The sequence below is a fragment of the Hyperolius riggenbachi genome, chromosome 12 (assembly GCF_040937935.1).
Source record: "Hyperolius riggenbachi isolate aHypRig1 chromosome 12, aHypRig1.pri, whole genome shotgun sequence".
Lineage (NCBI taxonomy): Eukaryota > Metazoa > Chordata > Amphibia > Anura > Hyperoliidae > Hyperolius > Hyperolius riggenbachi.
The window spans coordinates 104,575,201-104,596,388 of NC_090657.1; the positions used below are offsets into that span (position 1 = coordinate 104,575,201).

The 21,188-nt window shown below is 42.9% G+C and overlaps 1 protein-coding gene across 16 annotated transcripts in view; it reads right to left on the reverse strand.

Moving 5' to 3' along the window:
- The window catches only part of CALCOCO2 (calcium binding and coiled-coil domain 2), a 755,339-nt gene that overhangs the window by 70,452 nt on the left and 663,699 nt on the right, over nt 1-21,188 (reverse strand). For all 16 annotated transcript variants that reach the window (XM_068263852.1, XM_068263854.1, XM_068263855.1 and 13 more), the window contains 3 exons: nt 15,789-15,896; nt 4,415-4,501; nt 3,467-3,535 (listed from right to left, as the gene is read on the reverse strand). In XM_068263852.1, coding sequence (XP_068119953.1) covers nt 3,467-3,535; nt 4,415-4,501; nt 15,789-15,896 — 264 coding nt within the window. The remainder of the gene's footprint in view (nt 1-3,466; nt 3,536-4,414; nt 4,502-15,788; nt 15,897-21,188) is intronic.

Below are 21,188 nucleotides of genomic sequence, written 5' to 3' on the forward strand. Positions count from 1 at the left end.
TGTGGGAAGGTGGCTTCTGCCTCATGTCTTCTCAGGAGATTGTTGGGCTTCTGCAAACTATGAGCTTTCAGCTCCTACTTTTATAGTGATTGGATGCAATATGGCTGCCTTATCTGGAATTTCCCTGAATCCCAGGTTCTGATTAGTTAAAGCTTCCGTGCGTAGCTCGCTATCTTTGACATTTAAAATAACCATAACACTTTTTTTGTTTTGAATACCTTAATTATCTTAACTGTGAGAATCTATGTCATTTGGAGTGTTTGACATTTAATGATATCGTAATTAATTGGGTACACACGCAGTCTTGACTACATCATGACCTCCCGATGAGAGAAATGTCATGAGACACTGGGTCTCCAGAATTAAAAACATCTCCTATATCTATGTTCCATGCTGTGTTTGCTTATTATGACATCTGTGTCTTAATTGGCCTGAGGTATGCCCATTTCTTTCTGAAATGCTGTCGGCCATCTTGACCTACCAAAATACATAGGCCTGTAACCAACAGTATTCAGACTTACAGTAAATTAATACTTATTTAAACACTATACTATCCTTAACCACTTCTCTACCACATGTTTTTTTCCCCTTCAAAAGCTCTTCCCATTCATTCGGTAATAACTTTATCACTAATAATTACACTGAAATGATCTATACGTTATTTTTTGTGGGGAAAACTAGGCTTTCTTTGGGCAGTACTTTATGCTAAGAATTATATTATTTTATATGGATTTGACAGGGAAGAAGAAGAAAAAAAGAGAAAAAAATTCTCAGTTTTCAGCCATTGTAGTTTAAAAATAAAATGTGCTATTGTACTTAAAACTGAAACATTTTATTTGCCCATTTGTCCCGGTTATTACAATGTTTAAATTGTGTCCCTACTACAAAGTATGGCAATAATATTTTATTTTGGGGTAGGGGTGAAGGAGTTTCAAAAATAATGAAAATGTATTTAATTTTTCTATGGTAAGTGAATAATGGTGTATTTGGAAGTAGTTTTACTTTTTGGCCACAAGATGGTGCTATACGTACTCCGTTTTCTAAAAATAGAAAACAGAACCAAATATTTACATGTGTTTATATGTGTTTGTAAACAAGGACGTAGAAAAGCGTGGCAGAAGTTGCTAAGCGGTTAAAGAATAATCAAATATTGTGTATACTGATCAGCTATCTAAATAATTTCATTCTATAATTTTTTATGAAGAAATCATTAATTTTATAAACTTATAAAAGATTACAAAAAAACACCAGATGGCAGTGTAATATTATATATTAAGCTTATGATTAAAAATGCTTTATCTATCTGACATTTTATAAAAGTCACAATGAACTACCATAACCATAACATGATGTTTGCGGTCGTCACTAATTTCAAAATAAGATTTTGTTCCCAGTTTTCGGCACAGTACGCTTATCTGTAACCTTGACATTTGAAAGATGCTTTGTATCATAAACAAAAAATGTTTTCACTTCTTGTAACTAGAATAATCCAATTATGAGTTTCACTGCCTGGAATATGCTGATATGTCTCAGAGCAATATTTTAAAAAAGTACCCGAACTTTACAGTTTACAATGAAATTTTGCATAGAACATTAAAACTTAAAACATACACATGACAGCTTTTCCTGCATAAATAAAACCGCTAGAATTCTGACAGAAGGGTATGAATAATTTTGGACTGGACACTTTTTGTTTAAATGTAAGTAAAAGCTGTTTTTTTCCACAATAATGCCTCTTGTACATGGGCCTCAATTCACTAAACTTATCTCCTGTCTTTAATAACTCTTCTAGAGTTGTTACCATGGTGATAAGGCATGTAGTATTCAGGAAACATTTTACCTCAGGCAAGCCTAAAGTTAACTCTTCTGTCTTTAAATTAACTCTCCAATCCTTAAAATAACTCCAGAGTTAAAGACAAGCTGTTAATTAGCTGCATGTGAAAATAGCTACAGAGGAGGTAAATTAACTACAGAGGAGGTAAATTAACTACAGAGGAGGTACATTAACTACAGGAGAGGTAACTTAAGGAATGAAGAGGTAAGATAACTCTCTCACGTGTGGAGGTAAGTTTTCTCTTGCCTTATTATCTCTAGCATGATCTTAGTGAATTGAGGCCTATAGTCTTATTATCTTTTGGGGAACACCTATGTCATTTCCTGTCAACAAATTACTTGCTGGTTGAATAAAAGTAACTTTAACTTCTTGAGGACCACAATGCTAAACCCCCCTAAAGACCAGGCCATTTTTTTTAAATAGGCCACTGCAACTTTAAGGCTAAGCTGCAGGGCCGCACAGCACAGCACACAAGTGATTCCCCCCCCCCCCCCTTTTCTCCTTACCAACACAGCTCTCTGTTGGTGGGGTCTGATCGCTCCCCTTGTGTTTGTTTATTTTTTTGTCAATATTTTTCTTGTCAATATTTTTCTTGTTTATTTTTTAATAAGTATAGTTATTTATTTTTCCCTCCTTCCCCGCAGCCGGCCAATCATGGCGATCGGCTGTCATACGCTTCTGCTTATGAGAGCCAATCGCTCTTTAGTGTCCCAGGGGAACATCCGTGTCACACGGTTGTCCCCAGTACAGCGCTGCTGTAGATCGCAGCGCTGTACAATGTAATTAGACGGCGGTTTCGCCGTCTAACAGTCTCCTGAGTGGCGATCTCCCAAGCGGCCGCTTGGAGACTGAAGGCGGAGCTCCGCTCCACTTACCAACAGGAGATGCGCGCGCAGCCTGCGTGATCTCCTGCATTGCGAGCCCCAAGGACCTTATGCCGATCGGCGTTAGGCAGACTTGGGGCTGCCGCCGCGGCCACGCCCATCGGTGTGACGTGGTCGGCAAGCAGTTAAGTCAAAATTTGCCAGGTGTATGAATAATTATGGGCAGCACTGTACATTGTTTCTTGGTGTTTTATCATATTAGATTCTTGGCTTCTGGTGCCTTTTTTCTTTGTGTGAAACCTCCTGATTTATTACAAAATATTGATTTATTGTGTACAGTTCATGGCACTTCCACACGGTTCCACCGTTTGCTAAAGCATGACTGCTATGGCACTACGTGGAGGAGGCATCAGTCAGGACCTCGTCTGTTACATGTGCCCAGGGGCAGGGCCCATATTCACACTTCTAGACTAGCTAGCTCCAACTCCACTGTAAACTGGATGCTAAGGGGTCACATGTCTAATTTTGTGTATCCCAGGTGGGACCTAATAAAAGGTGATCACTTGCTCATTCCTGGGTAGTGCTTGATGGAGCACTGCATTGGGACATCATGGAATAAAATTTCAGTCCCAACTACAGCAATAATCGGCCCTCTAGAAACAAACCAAACTGCCAAAATTAAATCTTTGATCCGAATTTGGATATTAACACTAGCCACTGCCTAAATGCTTTATTTCTTGTGATAGGTTTACTTAAAAAAAAAATATATATGATGTCCATATAAAGTAAATTCACAGCAATCCCTCACCTGTATGTTCAGTGAGACTTGTAAGGTGCCTTCCGTGCTCTTTGCATTCTCTTTTTGTCTCAAGTGCACCTTTTATGTAAAAAGAAAAAACAAAACAGTTTAAACATATGGCAAACAGTGATATAGTAAATCACAATACAGTAGCAGTAAAAAGTATGTGAACCCTTTGGAATTATATGGATTTCTGCACAAATTAGTCATAAAATATGATCTGATCTTTATCTAAGTCAAAACAATAGACAATCACAGTCTGCTTAAACTAATACCACACAAATAATTAAATGTTTCCATGTTGTTATTGAACACACCATGTAAACATTCACAGTGCAGGTGTAAAAAGTATGTGAACCCCTAGACTAATGGCATCTCCAAGAGCTAATTGGAGTGAGGTGTTAGCCAGCTGGAGTCTAATCAATGAGATGAGATTGGAGGTGTTGGTTACAACTGCCTTGCCCTATAAAAAAACACACACCCGTTTTGGGTTTACTTTTCCCAAGAATCATTGCCTGATGTGAATGATGCCTCGCACAAAAGAGCTCTCAGAAGACCTATGATTAAGATTTGTTGAGTTGCATAAAGATGGAAAGGGCTAAAAAAGTATCTCCAAAAGCCTTGCTGTTTGTCAGTCCACGGTAAGACAAATTGTCTATAAATGCATGTACTTTATGTGATTATTTTAAGGCCTCTTTTTCATGAGCAGCTGAAGGCAGTGAATTCAACCTGTCAGCTGCTCCTGTTCACCACATCATGAAGGAAATGCTGCTTTCTTAGGTGTTTGTGTGTTTTTTTGGGGTGGGGGGAGGGAAGTGGGGAAAAACTAAAATGAAAACAAATTCACCAGAAGCGCTACAGTGAATATGTACCCTATCAAATGTCAATAAATTAAACGTTGAGTGCGCTCAGTTCAACTCTGTCTTTTATAAACTAAGTCAGGTGCAATGAAATTACCTCTCTCAGTTCAGTGACCTCGTCCTGAAGGGATTTTACCATGAATTGTAGTTTTTTCACCTCTTCATCTTTAGTTTTATTTTCCATCTGTAATTTAGACACATATGTTTTAAGTGCCAATAGACTAATAGATTATTACTTCATTCTTAAGTGTAAAATATAAAATCAGTACTTCACCTGCTAATGCTACAGCTGTGCTAACGATAGACAGTTACATCATGCACTGCATTATTGTCTCACCTCCACTTCCCATAGCTACAGTAAGGCTAGGTTCGCACATAAATCTGTTCCAGACCTTGCCCAGTCCTTTCAGTTTTGCCTCAGTTTTCTATCAGTTTTACCAGATAGGAATGGAACTGTATTTTACAGTGCTGCCCATAATTATTCATACCCCTGGCAAATTTTGACTTAAAGTTACTTTTATTCAACCAGCAAGATACCAGAAAAAGATAATAAGACAGTGTACAAGATAAATTATTGTGGTCGAAAACATTTCTTAGTTTTTATTTACATTTGAGCAAAAAGTGTCCAGTCCAAAATGATTCATTTCCTTCTCAATAATCAATAGAAGAGCCTTTTTCAAATGCTTCCTATAATTGCAGACCAGCTTTTTGCATATATCCACCGGTATTTTTGCACATTCATCTTTAGCAATGAGCTTCAAATCTTTCAGGTTGGAGGGTGTTCTTGCCATCACCCTGACTCCACAGATTCTCAATTGGATTCAAGTCAGGACTCTGACTGGACCACTTTAAAACGTTAATGTTGTTGTCTGCTAACCATTTTTTCACCACTTTTGCTGTGTGTTTTGGGTCATTGTCATGCTAAAATGTCCACTGGTGCCCAAGGCCAAGTTTCTCTGCAGACTCCCTGATGTTGTCATTGAGAATCTTCATGTATTGCTCTTTTTTCATGGTGCTGTTTACTGTGATTAGGTTCCCTGGTCCATTGTCTGAAAAACACAAAGCATTAGGTTCCCACCACCATGTTTGACAGTGGGGATGGTGTTCTTTGAGTTGAAGGCTTCTCCTTTTTTACGCCAAATGAAGGAAACATCATTGTAACCAAACAATTAAATTTTTGTATCATCTGACCATAACACAGAAGATCAGAAGAAGTCTTCTTATTTGTCCAGATGAGCATTTGCAAAGGCCAAGCAAGCTTTTGTGTGCATTATCTGGAGAAGAAGTGTCCTCCTTGGTCTGCATCCGTGGAACCCAGCAGTGTGCAGTGTCCGTTAGATTGTTTGCCTTGAGACATTGCCACCAGCAGAGCCCAGATTCACCAGGATGGCCTTGGTGGTGATCCTTGGATTCTTTTTCACCTCTCTCTCTATCCTCCTGGACAGCACAGGTGTAACTTTTGGCTTCTGACTACGTTCTCTGAGATTTTACACAGTGCGGAACATCTTACATTTTTTAATAATACTTTGCACTGGAACTTGAAACCATTTAGAAATGGCCTTGTAGCCCTTTCCTGACTCGTGAGCAGCCAAAATGCGCAGCTGCAGGTCCTCACTAAGTTTCTTTGTTTTAGCCATGACTGTCCACAAACCAACTGCAGAGAGCTGCTGTTTCACCTGTTGAGTTGATTAAAACAGCTGTTTCCAAATAATCAAGGTAATTAGAATTCTTTAGAACAGCTTGCACGATTTGCATGTACAGCCCTGTCTGTTGTAGCTGGCCCTTGCCAATTCCTATACTGTGCCAGGCCCAGCACATTCAGTGCCTATTGTGACTGCTGCACACTGTTTATACACCAGTCCGTGCATACCTTTTCACTGCACCTGTGCGACCGCACGCTGTTTTATATACCAGTCCGTGCATACCTTTCACTGCATCTGTGTGACCGCACGCTGTTTTATATACCAGCAGTCTGTGCATACCTTTCACTGCATATGTGTGACTGCACATTGTTATACCAGCAGTTAGTGCATCCATTTTCACTGCACCTGTGTGACTGCACATAGTTATACCAGCAGTCACTGAATACCTTTCACTGCATCTGTGACTGCACATTGTACTATACTTGGCAGTCAGTGCATACCTTTCACTTGAATGGATGCCAGACTTGCCCTCCATAACAGATTCTCGTTAAAGGATTTCAAGTGTATTTGTCTCATCATTATACAACAGGGCCTCGAAAGAGTCCTCCTGTATCGTTAATTTTTGTCAATACCTCCCTGAGTCGGGACTTGCGTGCCGTGCCTGCTGCCTTCCTTGGGTGTGTGGTGGTAGCCCTTCCTGCTCCTCTGCCAAAGCCTCCCGCAGTGGAAGAGAGAGCAGTCTCCGACCCATCTGTCAGAGACTGCTAACAGGGGAGCCAGCGATGGAACGCGGGTACCGTAGAAGGAACGGGAAGGCTCTATAGAAACAAACACAAACCGAGAGAGTTTTTGTACCGGGAAATATAGAACAAACACTAGGTCCAAAGGGACAGGCCCTATAGGTACTAGAAAGCACAGGTAAGTCGCTTAATGTATCAAGGAGCTACTTGCTCAAAAGGAGGGAACAGGCATATCAGGTTACTCCTCAATAGGTTAAAACACTAATCATAAGTGCAGAGACCAATATATAATGTGGAGGTCCTTGCTCATCCCCCACAAAAATGATTGTGGTGTAGCTATTCCACATAGAGGTCGCACATAAACCTACTACACTATGCAGAATATACAAAAGGTAAGCTCAGGTGCAGGCTTGATAATCTGCATAGGGAGCCCCTTAGTAATATGGTATATGCTGCAAAGTGAAAATAGTGGAGAGATTGCAGAGTGGATATGAGGTGCTATTTACAATAGTGCTGCAATATGGAACTCTAACATGTTTCACCCTATGGCTTTTTACAAAGAGTGCTATACATATATACAGTAATTATTTACAAAGTGCAAGCCCCCCACCAATATCAAATCCCCCAGCTAATGCCCAAGTCAGAGCTGAATTGCCTTGTGAGGCACAGGTTTTTATACTGAAGACTGGTGGGGGAAACGCCCAAACAGGGTGTGTGCACGCATTACATTCATGCTCGTTACAGGGTTGGTACAAACCATGCATCTTGTCAATGAGGGGAGGGTGCTACCTTCCTCTCTGTGTATGTCAGAGGTGAGCCTATTTGCATGCGCTGACCTAAATTTGCATGCGACGTAACATACGCGTGACCTCAGGTCATGCGTGCACAGAAACTTCCGCTATGAACATTGCAGTGTTCCGTAGTCAGTGGCCATTTTAAATTCATATGTAAATAAAGTTAAAAAGGGGAAAATTACAAAGAGGAGTATATATGTCCGCATCACATGCATCTTAATAATCCGCATGCAACGCGTTAACGTACGCATCCCCCATGTCAAAGTTAGAGGCATTGCATAGCAGGACACATGAATCCCGCATCACATGCGTCATGACAATCCGCATGTGACGCATACAAACAGACGTGTACATTGGTTAAATAGATGCTATTCAAAGGGAGTAATCCTAGGTACATACTCGGATATACGAATGTATCTATAGGCATCAACTGTACATATAATGTGTCTGTCTCACAGAAAGCATGCTAGGTTGAAATCTTCATTCAATCCATTAGGGGCAATGGTATCTAGACGAAAGATCCACTGTGACTCGATTTGTGTTAGTTTTCTATCTAAATTTCCTCCCCTAAGATGTTTTTTCCATGTCTGTATCCCCCAGAATTTAAGATCAAATCTCGATGACGGGTGTATCTGGTTCATATGTCTGGAGATGGCGGTATCATTTCTATGCTTAATGTCTCCAATATGTTCAAGGAGACGTTCCTTTAGGGCTCTTGTAGTTTTGCCCACATACCACAGATTAACAGAGTAACCAAGCAGCTCAGGGTGACCCAAACTACTAGGAATGTATAGGGGGATAAAAGGAACCAAAAAGCCCTCCTACTAAAAAAGCAAAGCTTGGTGTAATTGCCTTCTTAAAACAGAAGGAAATTTGCAATAATTCAGTTATAAATGAACATTTGTGGTTACCCACAATGCACACCTACTAAATATGCAAATTATCCCTTTTTGCCCTTGTTAAGCCAAGCAAGCATCCAGAACCGCTGGTTTATAGCAAGCCTATAGCTTTAAGTTTTACACAGCCATATCAAACCCACATGTAGACAGCCTGTTTCGGACTTTTGGTCCTCATCAGTACATGGCAGGGATTGATAAGGCTGTATGAAATAGGGCTTGGTCGAGTACAACAGAGTAACCAAGCAGCTCAGGGTGACCCAAACTACTAGGAATGTATAGGGGGATAAAAGGAACCAAAAAGCCCTCCTACTAAAAAAGCAAAGCTTGGTGTAATTGCCTTCTTTAAAGGGAAGGTCCAAGCAAAAAAAAAAAAATGAGATTCACTTACCTGGGACTTCTACCAACCCATGCAGCCATCCTGTGCCCTCGTAGTCACTCACTGCTGCTCCAGTCCCCCGCTGGCAGCTTTCTGACCTCGGAGGTCAGGGCCAAATTGCGTACATTTTTACACATTCCCGCTAGTGCAGGAACATTAAAGAGAACCCGAGGTGGGAATTACTTTTACTATTGGGGCACAGAGGCTGGTTGTGCGCACTAAGACCAGACTCTGTTGCCCCATCGTGTGCCTCCATGTCCCCCCTGCTCGCCGCTATACCCCCCGCATTGCTGGCTGTGTCGCCAGCTCAATGTTTACCTTGCGCTGTCAGTCAGCGCCGCTCCCCCGCCTCCTCCGCATCGGCGCCACCCGCCGCGTCACTTCCCTCCTATCAGCGGGAGGGAAGGGACACGGGCGGGTGCGCCGATGCGGAGGAGGCAGGGGAGCAGCGCTGACTGACAGCGCAAGGTAAACATTGAGCTGGCGACACGCTGCGTGTCGCCAGCAATGCGGGGGGTATAGCGGCGAGCAGGGGGGACATGGAGGCACACGATGGGGCAACAGAGGCTGGTCTTAGTGCGCACAACCAGCCTCTGTGCCCCAATAGTAAAAGTAATTCCCACCTCGGGTTCTCTTTAACACATACATTTTTACGCGTTAGTGGTGAAACGCGTAAATTTTTGTTCCTGCACTAGCTGGAATGCGTAAAAATGTATGCAATGTGGCCCTGACCTCCGAGGTCAGAAAGCTGCCAGCGGGGGACTGGAGCAGCAGTGAGTGACTACAAGGGCACAGGATGGCTACATGGGGCTGGTAGAAGCCCCAGGTAAGTGAATCTCATTTTTTTTTTTTGCTTGAACCTTCCCTTTAAACAGAAGGAAATTTGCAATAATTCAGTTACAAATGAACATTTGTGGTTACCCACAATGCACACCTACTAAATATGCAAATTATCCCTTTTTGCCCTTGTTAAGCCAAGCAAGCATCCAGAACCTCTGGTTTATAGCAAGCCTATAGCTTTAAGTTTTACACAGCCATATCAAACCCATATCAAATACCACAGATTACACTTACATGCAGCTACGTATACCACTGCTCTCGTATTGCACGTGATACACGATTTGATTGTAAAACGTCTGCCATTCTTTGGGCACGTAAATTCTTTTGTTGTAGGCATGTATTTGCAAGCTTTGCACCTTCCACAATGGAAGGAGCCGTTTGGTTTAGACAGTAACCAGGTCTTAATCTGAGGTGGGTCCTTAGAAAAGGTACTGTGAACTAATAGATCCCTGAGGTTGGCCGATCTCCTGTAAGTAACTGACGGATTAGAGGGTAAAATGTTTACTAGATCTTTATCTTTCTGGAGGATAGGCCAGTAATGCTTCAAAATTTCAAAAACTGCATGCGATTGTTCTGTGTATGTACCTATCAAACGTGGGGGTGGTCGGCCTTGAGTGCTAGGCTCAGTTCGTAAATTAACTTTTTTGGTGTCTTTCAACGTGTCCTGTCTTTGCTATTGGTGGGGGGCTTGCACTTTGTAAATAATTACTGTATATATGTATAGCACTCTTTGAAAAAGCCATAGGGTGAAACATGTTAGAGTTCCATTATGCAGCACTATTGTAAATAGCACCTCATATCCACTCTGCAATCTATCCACTATTTTCACTTTGCAGCATATACCATATTACTAAGGGGCTCCCTATGCAGATTATCAAGCCTGCACCTGAGCTTACCTTTTGTATATTCTGCATAGTGTAGTAGGTTTATGTGTGACCTCTATGTGGAATAGCTACACCACAATCATTTTTGTGGGGGATGAGTAAGGACCTCCACATTATATATTGGTCTCTGCACTTATGATTAGTGTTTTAACCTATTGAGGAGTAACCTGATATGCCTGTTCCCTCCTTTTGAGCAAGTAGCTCCTTGATACATTAAGCGACTTACCTGTGCTTTCTAGTACCTATAGTGCCTGTCCCTTGGGACCTAGTGTTTGTTCTATATTTCCCGGTACAAAAACTCTCTCGGTTTGTGTTTGTTAGTTTAAGCTTTAGATTGGTGCACCGAGCACCACCTGGTATGGCCTACTTATCTGCGGGCCTACCTACCATTGAATCCCTGACCAGTGTGGCAAGGGATACCTTTATTTCCACTTATACTGGAGATGAAAGTGGGGATGATACCTATGATACAGATGTAGAACCAGTTTTTAAGGACATCTTCAAAACATACAAAGACTTTACTAGATCAGCCTGGGAGGTGGCCAGCTTCAGTGTGTATTTAAAAGAGAAAATCACAGTGCGGGGTCTACGTAATCTGGTCAAGCCACATTCACATACAGATGATGTGGATTTTATGAAGGGTTGGGAGGAGCTAAAAACCACACAGACTCTGCAACAAATGCAATCGTTGCACGATTATGAACTAAAATACGAAATAAATTAGTTGGAGAACAAAAAGTTCTTCTCGAGCTCTCGGGACATCCAGAGTTCGAGAAATTTGAAGATAAACTTCAAAGGAAAGTCAGTGCATATACAGAGGAGATCAAGGCTAGAAAGCAAAAAAAAATTCTTGAGGGACAGCCTTGATTTCCAAAATCACAAAGTCTATACGTGGGCAGAGAAACTCCAGCTCCCCCCAATAACCAACAAACACACGTGTCAGATACCGAGACCCAATCGGGCAGTGAATCCAACACGTCCACTTAACCTTCCAGACCAAAAGGTCAGCGAAGGAACAAAAATAATAAAAAAATATACTCCAAAAGGACCTTATATTAAAAACAAAAAACCTCCACACCAACATCCACCAACAAACCCACAGGAAGGTTTTTTAGACACTACCCTAACGATACCAAGTCCACAATGTGTAGAAAATCCGGATATACACACAAAGAAAAAACTTAGAGACAGAAACCACTGGGGGTGCACTGGCCAAAGGAGGGGCCAGATGAATCACCAGTGGTAGAGTATAACAATAAAAATGAAGATACCACATTACGTGTTATTAATCTATCCTCACATCCATTATCCCCTGTCCAAACCTCACTTCTATCCAAGGGTTTGTCCTTTGTACCAACAGCCAGACTAAACACTTTTGACTGGGTGAAAGACGTGCATCTATTCGCCAGGAAACTGGCTTTAATAAAAATGTTTGAAACCAAAGAGGCCAAAGATAAAAAGACCTCTAAAAGTGAAAAAGAGGCCTTGGAGGCCCTTGAGGACCTATTAAGGGAAAATACCGAGGGCACACGAGATCTAGCGCCACCTAGTGGCCTAAGGAACAAAAGCGGTTTTTGTCCATCCATTACACAGTATCCGCAAATACATGCCTTTGTTGATATGGTAGTGAGAGCACTGAGAAAATTAGAATCCGATACTTTTAGAGTACCTATTCATGATCATCTGAGTGGGGAGGAAAGGAAAGCTCTCGACCTCCTAAAGCAAAATAATCAGATTATTATTAAACCTGCTGACAAAGGAGGAAATATAGTGGTGATGGACATTGCTATGTATGAAGGAATGTGTTTGGAACTTCTGAGGGATGAAAGTCAATATAAAGTTCTCCCCACTAACCCGTTACGAGAACATCAAAAACAATTACAGGATCTGTTAAAAGTGTGTGTTATGAATGGAGGGATGGACACTGATGACTATGATAGACTGAAAAGGGCAACGGAACATCCTGTGTTAGCCGTATTTTATGCACGCCCTAAGATTCACAAAGATAGAATCCCTCCACCAGGGAGACCGATAGTGTCAGGTTGTGAGAATCTCACTGATCAAGTGAGCCAACATATCGACAGATTTTTACGGCCATTTGTTGAATCATTGCCATCTTATCTACAGGATACAAAGGATGTTCTAATGCGTTTGCAGGATGTTGAGGTGACACCAGGTACCTTCCTGGTGAGTATTGATGTGGAGTCACTGTACAGCAGTATACAACATGAGCTGGGCATCAAAGCAGTCGAATACTTCCTGAATACAAAAGGAAGGCATTTGCAACAACATAACAACACCCTGCTTAACCTACTGCATTTCGTACTGACTCACAACATTTTTCTCTTCGGTGGAAAGTTATACCACCAGCTCAGGGGAAGTGCTATGGGGACGGTGTGCGCCCCCACATATGCAAATCTCTTCCTGGGCTGGTGGGAAGACACTATAGTCTTTATTGAAGATATGGAATTTTACACTTCTCGTATATTGGGGGCGTTTTATTGACGACGTCATCATCTTGTGGGAAGGGACAAAACCTCTCTTTGATGACTTTATGTCCTTGTTAAACAGGAATGAGATAGGAATGAAATTTACATCAGAAATTAGTGATAGGTGCATCCATTTCCTCGACTTAACGATTGAAATCAGTGATAATGGGAAGTTGCGGACAGACAGCTTTTGCAAATCTACGTCCACAAACTACCTACAAAGATGGGAGAGCTCACATCGACGGTCATTGCGTCAGAGTATCCCTGTAGGACAGTTTTTGAGAGCACGTAGGAACTGTTCGGATAAAGTGGGTTTTGAAAACGAATGTGGTACCCTAACTAAAAGATTTAGACAGAGAGGTTTCCCTAGAGAAGTTATCAATAGGGCCTACCTACGAGCAAAAAACACCCCAAGACAGGACACATTGAAAGACACTAAAAAAGTTAATTTACGAACTGAGCCTAGCACTCAAGGCCGACCACCCCCACGTTTGATAGGTACTGTACATACACAGAACAATCGCATGCAGTTTTTGAAATTTTGAAGCATTACTGGCCTATCCTCCAGAAAGATAAAGACCCTCTAATCCGTCAGTTACTTACAGGAGATCGGCCAACCTCAGGGATCTATTAGTTCACAGTACCTTTTCTAAGGACCCACCTTAGATTAAGACCTGGTTACTGTCTAAACCAAACGGCTCCTTCCATTGTGGAAGGTGCAAAGCTTGCAAATACATGCCTACAACAAAAGAATTTACGTGCCCAAAGAATGGAAGACGTTTTACAATCAAATCGTTTATCACGTGCAATACGAGAGCAGTGGTATACGTAGCTGCATGTAAGTGTAATCTGTGGTATGTGGGCAAAACTACAGGAGCCCTAAAGGAACGTCTCCTTGAACATATTGGAGACAATAAGCATAGAAATGATACCGCCATCTCCAGACATATGAACCAGATACACCCGTCATCGAGATTTGATCTTAAATTCTGGGGGATCCAGGAATGGAAAAGAACATCTTAGGGGAGGAAATTTAGATAGAAAACTAACACAAATCGAGTCACAGTGGATCTTTCGTCTAGATACCATTGCCCCTAATGGATTGAACAAAGATTTCAACCTAGCATGCTTTCTGTGAGACAGACACATTATATGTACAGTTGATGCCTATAGATACATTCGTATATCCGAGTATGTACCTAGGATTACTCCCTTTGAATAGCATCTATTTAACCAATGTACACGTCTGTTTGTACACGTCACATGCGGATTGTCATGACGCATGTGATGCGGGATTCATGTGTCCTGCTATGCAATGCCTCTAACTTTGACATGGGGGATGCGTACGTTAACGCGTCGCATGCGGATTATTAAGACGCATGTGATGCGGACGTATATACTCCTCTTTGTAATTTTCCCCTTTTTAACTTTATTTACATATGAATTTAAAATGGCCACTGTTGCCATAGTGACAACATGCACACACAATGTGTGGTTGTCATGACTACGGAACACTGCAATGTTCATAGCGGAAGTTCCTGTGCACGCATGACCCGAGGTGACGCGTACTTTACGTTGCATGCAGAATTGGGTTACCTATGGTGCGCATGACAGGAGGTGACGCGTACTTTACGTCGCATGCAAATTTAGGTCAGCGCATGCAAATAGGCTCACCTCTGACATACACAGAGAGGAGGGTAGCACCCTCCCCTCATTGACAAGATGCATGGTTTGTACCAACCCTGTAACGAGCATGAATGTAATGCGTGCACACACCCTGTTTGGGCGTTTCCCCCACCAGTCTTCAGTATAAAAACCTGTGCCTCACAAGGCAATTCAGCTCTGACTTGGGCATTTGCTGGGGGATTTGCTATTGGTGGGGGGCTTGCACTTTGCAAATAATTACTGTATATATGTATAGCACTCTTTGAAAAAGCTGTAGGGTGAAACATGTTAGAGTTCCATATTGCAGCACTATTGTAAATAGCACCTCATATCCACTCTGCAATCTCTCCACTATTTTCACTTTGCAGCATATACCATATTACTAAGGGGCTCCCTATGCAGATTATCAAGCCTGCACCTGAGCTTACCTTATGTATATTCTGCATAGTGTAGTAGGTTTATGTGCGACCTCTATGTGGAATAGCTACACCACAATCATTTTTGTGGGGGATGAGCAAAGACCTCCACATTATATATTGGTCTCTGCACTTATGATTAGTGTTTTAACCTATTGAGGAGTAACCTGATATGCCTGTTCCCTCCTTTTGAGCAAGTAGCTCCTTGATACATTAAGCGACTTACCAAGGCTTTATAGAACCCAGAACTTTCCCTCTCCATCGGTGAGCATCACCATTTTTTTTAACGCTTCAGACTCACTTTAAGGCCAGTTGAGTGCTCCCTCCATTAGCGAATTGTATGGTAACCCTAACTGACAAGTGGAATTGATACTGTCGTGGAATTTAGGCACACTTCCTGACTCTCGCACACTTCCTGACTCAAAAAGGTTTGGCTTTTGTGACCTGATAGTGGGATTAAGACTCCACATGGCAACAACCATAAACAGACACTTTTAGATATCATGAAATGCATTCATAATTCTGTTTATTGCTACAGTATCCTCACAGGTACACAGCACATGCATACCATTAGCTTGAACCATAAGTGATTACCTCGACAAAAGGAAGGTCCGCACCAATTCCTTTTGTCGAAGTGTTTCTGAGGTCTTGCTAACCTGGTCCAGCACAACTATCCATCGGTGGGGTAGAGCGGTGTTTCCTCCAATAACATTATAAGTGATTACCTGTTGTAGAGCCAGCTGTTGCTTTAATGTGGATATATTATCATTTGCTACTTCAAGATTTATTCTATTCTCATTGAATTTATTTTCCAAGTCTTCCATTGTCAATTTCTAAAAGAAAGAAAATTATTTATGTGTAAGTTTAATAAAATACAGTATGTAAATCTGGCACTCAGAATCGCTCATACTGTTTTAAGCTGGTGTTTTTAGCTTTACAATTGTTAAATATTCACAGTTTTGCTTAAAATCTTTCTTAACTCTGCATAGTTAGTAAAAGTGAAACAGGGAGAAAGGAGACGTTCCCTCTTCACCACAACTTATTATGAGAGGAAAGCATGGCTGCACATCGGCGGGGAGGGGGACAGTCCCCCCTCCCTCACCTCGGGCTCTCCTCTCTGCGCTCCCCTCCAGCATCTATTATCAGTGGCAACAGGCGGGCAGCAGCAACACATACCTCCATCGTGGAGGACTCCGATCTCTCAGTGCTTCATGCACTTCCTGTTAAAACAGGAAGCAGTGTCAGAGATCGAAGACCTCCGTGATGGAGGTATGTGTTGCTGCTGCCCGCCTGTTGCCCCTGATAATAGATGCTGGAGGGGAGCGCAGAGAGGAGAGCTTGAGGTGAGGAGGGGATTGTCCCCCCTCTCCGCCGATGTGCGCCCATGCTTTCCTCTCGTGCTGCAACCCCTCCAGCCCCACAAAATGGACCTGGGGCGGCAGGGGAGGGAGGAGCCATCAAAATTTTTGCAGGGGGGCCCGGTGATTTCTAGTTATGCCCCTGCTCTTAATGTGTTGCATTTGAATGGGCAGGCGGGCCAGTTCCATCATAACTAGTACAATGCTGAAAGGTCTAAAGCTGGACAGTCAGCATTATTCAGCTTGCATGGAACTACATCAACCATCTGGGATCTACATGGTTTATTTTCCAGTTCCTATCTGTTCCTATAAGTTGACTGGCCAACTTTAGACCATTCAGCAGTGTACTAGTTTAATTAGTACACTGCTGAAAGGTCTAAAGCCAGCCCAATGTCACCCTGTGAGTCAGCCCGGTGTCACCCACTATTATTAATGTAAGGCTGTGTCAATGTGGGCGGAGCAATGAAAAATGGCGCACATCGCTGAGTGATAAAAATGGCGCCGCATTCACTTTCATTATCAATTGATATTTATCGTTGTAAAGGTTAAAAAATGGCGCAGACCTTGGGAACGCTATTTATCGTTTTGAATCCTGCTTTTTGTCCTGCCTGAACGTTATTTATCGTTTTAAGCCTTGCTTTGCTGCTGTTTGAAAATATATCTGCCCACCAACTTTAACATTTAACCTTCTTGCCGGTTATCCCGCCGCCGATTCGCCGCTACCTGCCGCGCCGCCCCCCCCTCCAGACCCCTTACGCAGCCTGGCCAATCAGTGCCAGGCAGCGCTGAGGGGTGGATCAGGATTCCCTCTGACGTCCTGACGTCCATGGCGACCGGGGAAGCCCAGCAGGAAATCCCGTTCTGAACGGGATTTCCTGCTTACTCTGATCGCCGAAGGTGATCGGAGTGGGTAGGGGAATGCCGCTTGGCAGCGGCTATCATGTAGCGAGCCCTGGGCCCTCCCATACCATGGACCATGCATGGTATAGATCAAGGTGCGAAGCCCCAGTCGGCTGGGGCTCTGCATTCTGGCTATCTTAGCCTGCATGGGGGACAAGGGGTTAAAGAGGGTCTGTAGGGGGGACCCCCACATCATTTTTTGTTCAATTTCCCACACTCTAAACAAAAAAAAATGTTAAATGTTGTTTCCCACTATCTTTTTAACATATCCTGCAAATTTGGTGTTGCTAGGATGTAAGGGACCTTTGCTATTAACTGCTAAAGTCAGCAGGAATTGTTTCACTAAGAACTGTCATTTACCACATTTAAATGTACCGTATTTTTCGGACTATAAGACGCACTTTTTCTCTCCCAAAAGTGGGGGAGAAAAGTCAGTGCGTCTTATAGTCCGAATGCACGGTCAGATGTCCCCCACAAGCAGGTGCAGAACGTACCGGCAGCTCTCACCTATCTAGCTGCGGGCTCCGAGTACTCCATCCTGCTTCCATGTTCACTCTGGCACTCTTGCGTACAGCTGTTGAAGTGCACTCTTGCTCCCTAAGCGGGTCTGACCCTGCAAGGGCTTCGGCTCCATGCCGCTGTTTTTTCAGCTCCACCGCCGCTGACCCGGTAACATCACTGACCCGGTGAGTCACGTGGGCCATCAGCTGGGGCTGCCCACGTGACTCCAGGTCCTTTGTTCCCATCTTCACTACCGCCGCTGCCTAGACCTAGGAACATCGGTAGCTGAGCTGCCCACGTGGGATTCCGACTTCTGAGGCAAGCCACATCTGATGCTGACATCGCCGCTGCCCGGATATTGATTTCACCGCCGCTGGCCGGACCCAGGAACATCGGCAGCTGAGCTGCCCACGTGTCTCCGCCTCCTGACTTCCTCACAGCTGCCTGGATGTTGCCTTCACCGTCGCTGCCCGGACCCAGAAACATCCGCAGCTGAGCTGCCCACGTGGGACTGCCTCTCATGCCGCATCAGATGCTGACATCACCGCCGCCGCCCGGATATTGATTTCACCGCAGCTGCCCGGATACTGATTTCACCGGCTGCCGCTGGCCGGAACCAGGAACATCGGCAGCTGAGCTGCCCAAGTGTCTCCGCCTCCTGACTTCCTCACAGCTGCCTGGATGTTGCCTTCACCGCCGCTGCCCGGACCCAGGAACATCGTAGCTGAGTAATGTAGGCCATCAGCTGGAGCTGCCCACATGACTCCGGCTCATGCAGCAGCCTGGCACCTGCATCCCACCTTTCGCACCCATGTCCCTGCTTCACAGCATTACCCTGCCACTCTGAAGAGGACCCAGGAGGCATCAATATCTGCAGTAGCCCAGTACCTACAACCTCTCCCCTAGGATCAGTAAGTATGATAAATGCTTTGTAGCTTAGTGTAGGCAGTGAAGGTATTGGAGCTTGGTGTAGGCAGGGGGGGTATTGGAGATTAGTGTAGGCAGTGGGGGTATTGGAGCTTAGTGTAGGCAGTGGGCGTATTGGAGCTTAGTGTAGGCAATGGGGGTATTGAAGCTTAGTGTAGGCAGTGGGGGTATTGAAGCTGAGTGTAGGCAGTGGGGGTATTGGAGCTGAGTGTAGGCAGTGGGGGTATTGGAGCTGAGTGTAGGCAGTGGGGGTATTGGAGCTCAGTGTAGGCAGTGGGGGTATTGGAGCTTAATGTAACCATTGGGGGCATTGTAGCTTAGTGTAGACAGTGGGGGTATTGGAGCTCAGTGTAGGCAGTTGGTGTATTGTAGCTTAGTGTAGGTTTTGGGGACAGCAGGGGTTAGTGTAGTGTTAGTGGGGCAGCAGGGGTTAGTTAGTGTAGTTAGTGGAGCCACAGGGGTTAGTGTAGCTTTGCAGTGTACCTTAGATAGAGACAGTTTGGCGGGGGAAAGGTCCATAAGATGCCCCTGCACTATAAATGCACCAGGTTTTTTTTTCCCCCTGATTTTTGCCCTCTAAACCAAGGTGCGTCTTATAGTCCGGAGCGTCTTATAGTCCGAAAAATACGGTAACTTTTTTCCTTTAAAGCTTTAAAATCGATTTTCTCTGTTTTTTAAATTTTTTCTTTCCTCTTGTTCCCACTGTTCTTCTTAACATAACCTTCAAATTTGGTGTTTCTAGCTTTTAAGGAGGCTTTGCTATTAAACGTTAAATTCTGCAGGCAGACATTTTTTCAAACAGCAGCAAAGCATGGCTTAAAATGATAAATAACATTTACAAGGTCTGCGCCATTTTAACCTTTAAAACGATAAATTTCATTTTAAACAAATATCGGATGGAAGCGTGCGCCATTATTTAACCACTTCAGCCTACAGGGTTGAATTTTTTTTGCATCTGAGCAACTTTCACCTCCCATTTATTTGCCAATAACTTTATCACCTTCTCGCCACAATGAATGGTTCTACATCTTGTTTTTTCTGCCACCAATTAGGCTTTCTGTGGGTGATACATTTTGCTGAAAATTAATTTATTCTAAATCAATTTTAACAGGAATATTAAAGCGGAATATAACCCTGCATTTCAACTTTGCTCTAAAATATTATTTACAGCATATTATATGCAAAAAGCATTTTTTTTTTACTAGACCAGCATTGGAAGGGTTAAACACAGACGTTTTAAGTTCCGTGGAGAGATATGCAGAAGTTCAGATTGTTACATTCTATGTATCTATTGATAAACAGTTACACACTCTTTGGCAGTCCTCCAAGCTCCTTCTCAGTCAGAGAGATGAGTCATTCAACACTTAGATACATTTCTGTAAACAAAATGTATCTCTTTTCAGCTTCGGATGCGTCTGCAGAAATCTAAAGGAACTTTAAAGCCCTGTGTAACCCTTCCAATGCTGGTCTAGTAAAAAAAAAAAAATGCTGGTTGCATATAATATACTATAAATAATGTTTTAGAGCAAAGTTGAAATGCAGGGTTATATTCCGCTTTAAGAAAGAAATGGAAAAAAAATATTATTTCTCAGCTTTTGGCCAATATAGTTTAAAATTCATACATGCTACCATAATTAAAACCTATGTACTTTATTTGCCAATTTGTCCCGCTTCTTACACCATTTAAGTTATGTCCCTATCACAATGTATGGCACCGATATTTTGTTTTGAAGTAAAGGTGCAATTTTTCAATTTGCGTCCATCACTATTTACAAGCCCATAATTTTTAAAAAATATATTAATACACTCCTTTGACATGCATATTTATAAAGTTCAGACCCTTAGGTAACTATTTATGTTTTTTTTATTATTGTAAAAAAATTTTTTTAATTAAACATTGTATGTGGGTAATTTTTGGTGTGGGAGGTAATCAGTTATTTTTTAATGAAAAAAAGTGTTTGCGTAATGTAAAATGTATGTGGGTGTAGAGTTACTATTTGGCCACAAGATGGCCACAGTCAAATAGTCCTGGGAGCGATCGAGCTCGCTACCAAGAAGAAGATTGAAGCAGGGGAACTTTTTAAAACGCAGAAAAGCTGCAGCGTCTGGAGAGACGCTGTCGGCTTTTCTCCGGGGGGGTCCGATCAGTGAAAGGGATCTATAATCCCTTTCACTGTTCGCTGGGTTAATGGCCGGTAGCGGGAGCGTGCATGGGGGGGGAGCCGCGGGAGCGCGCGACCCTCGGGAGTGCGCGCAGCCTAACTGGACGAGTCAGCCCAGTGTCACCCACTTTCGTCCAGTTAGACTGAAGTGGTTAACCGGCGCTATTTTTCACTGGACGCCAATGTGGGGGCTAATCATTATTAATGCAAGGCTGTGTCAATAACTGTGGGGGCTAATCATTGTCATTAAATGTAAGTATTGTCATTTTTATTTTAA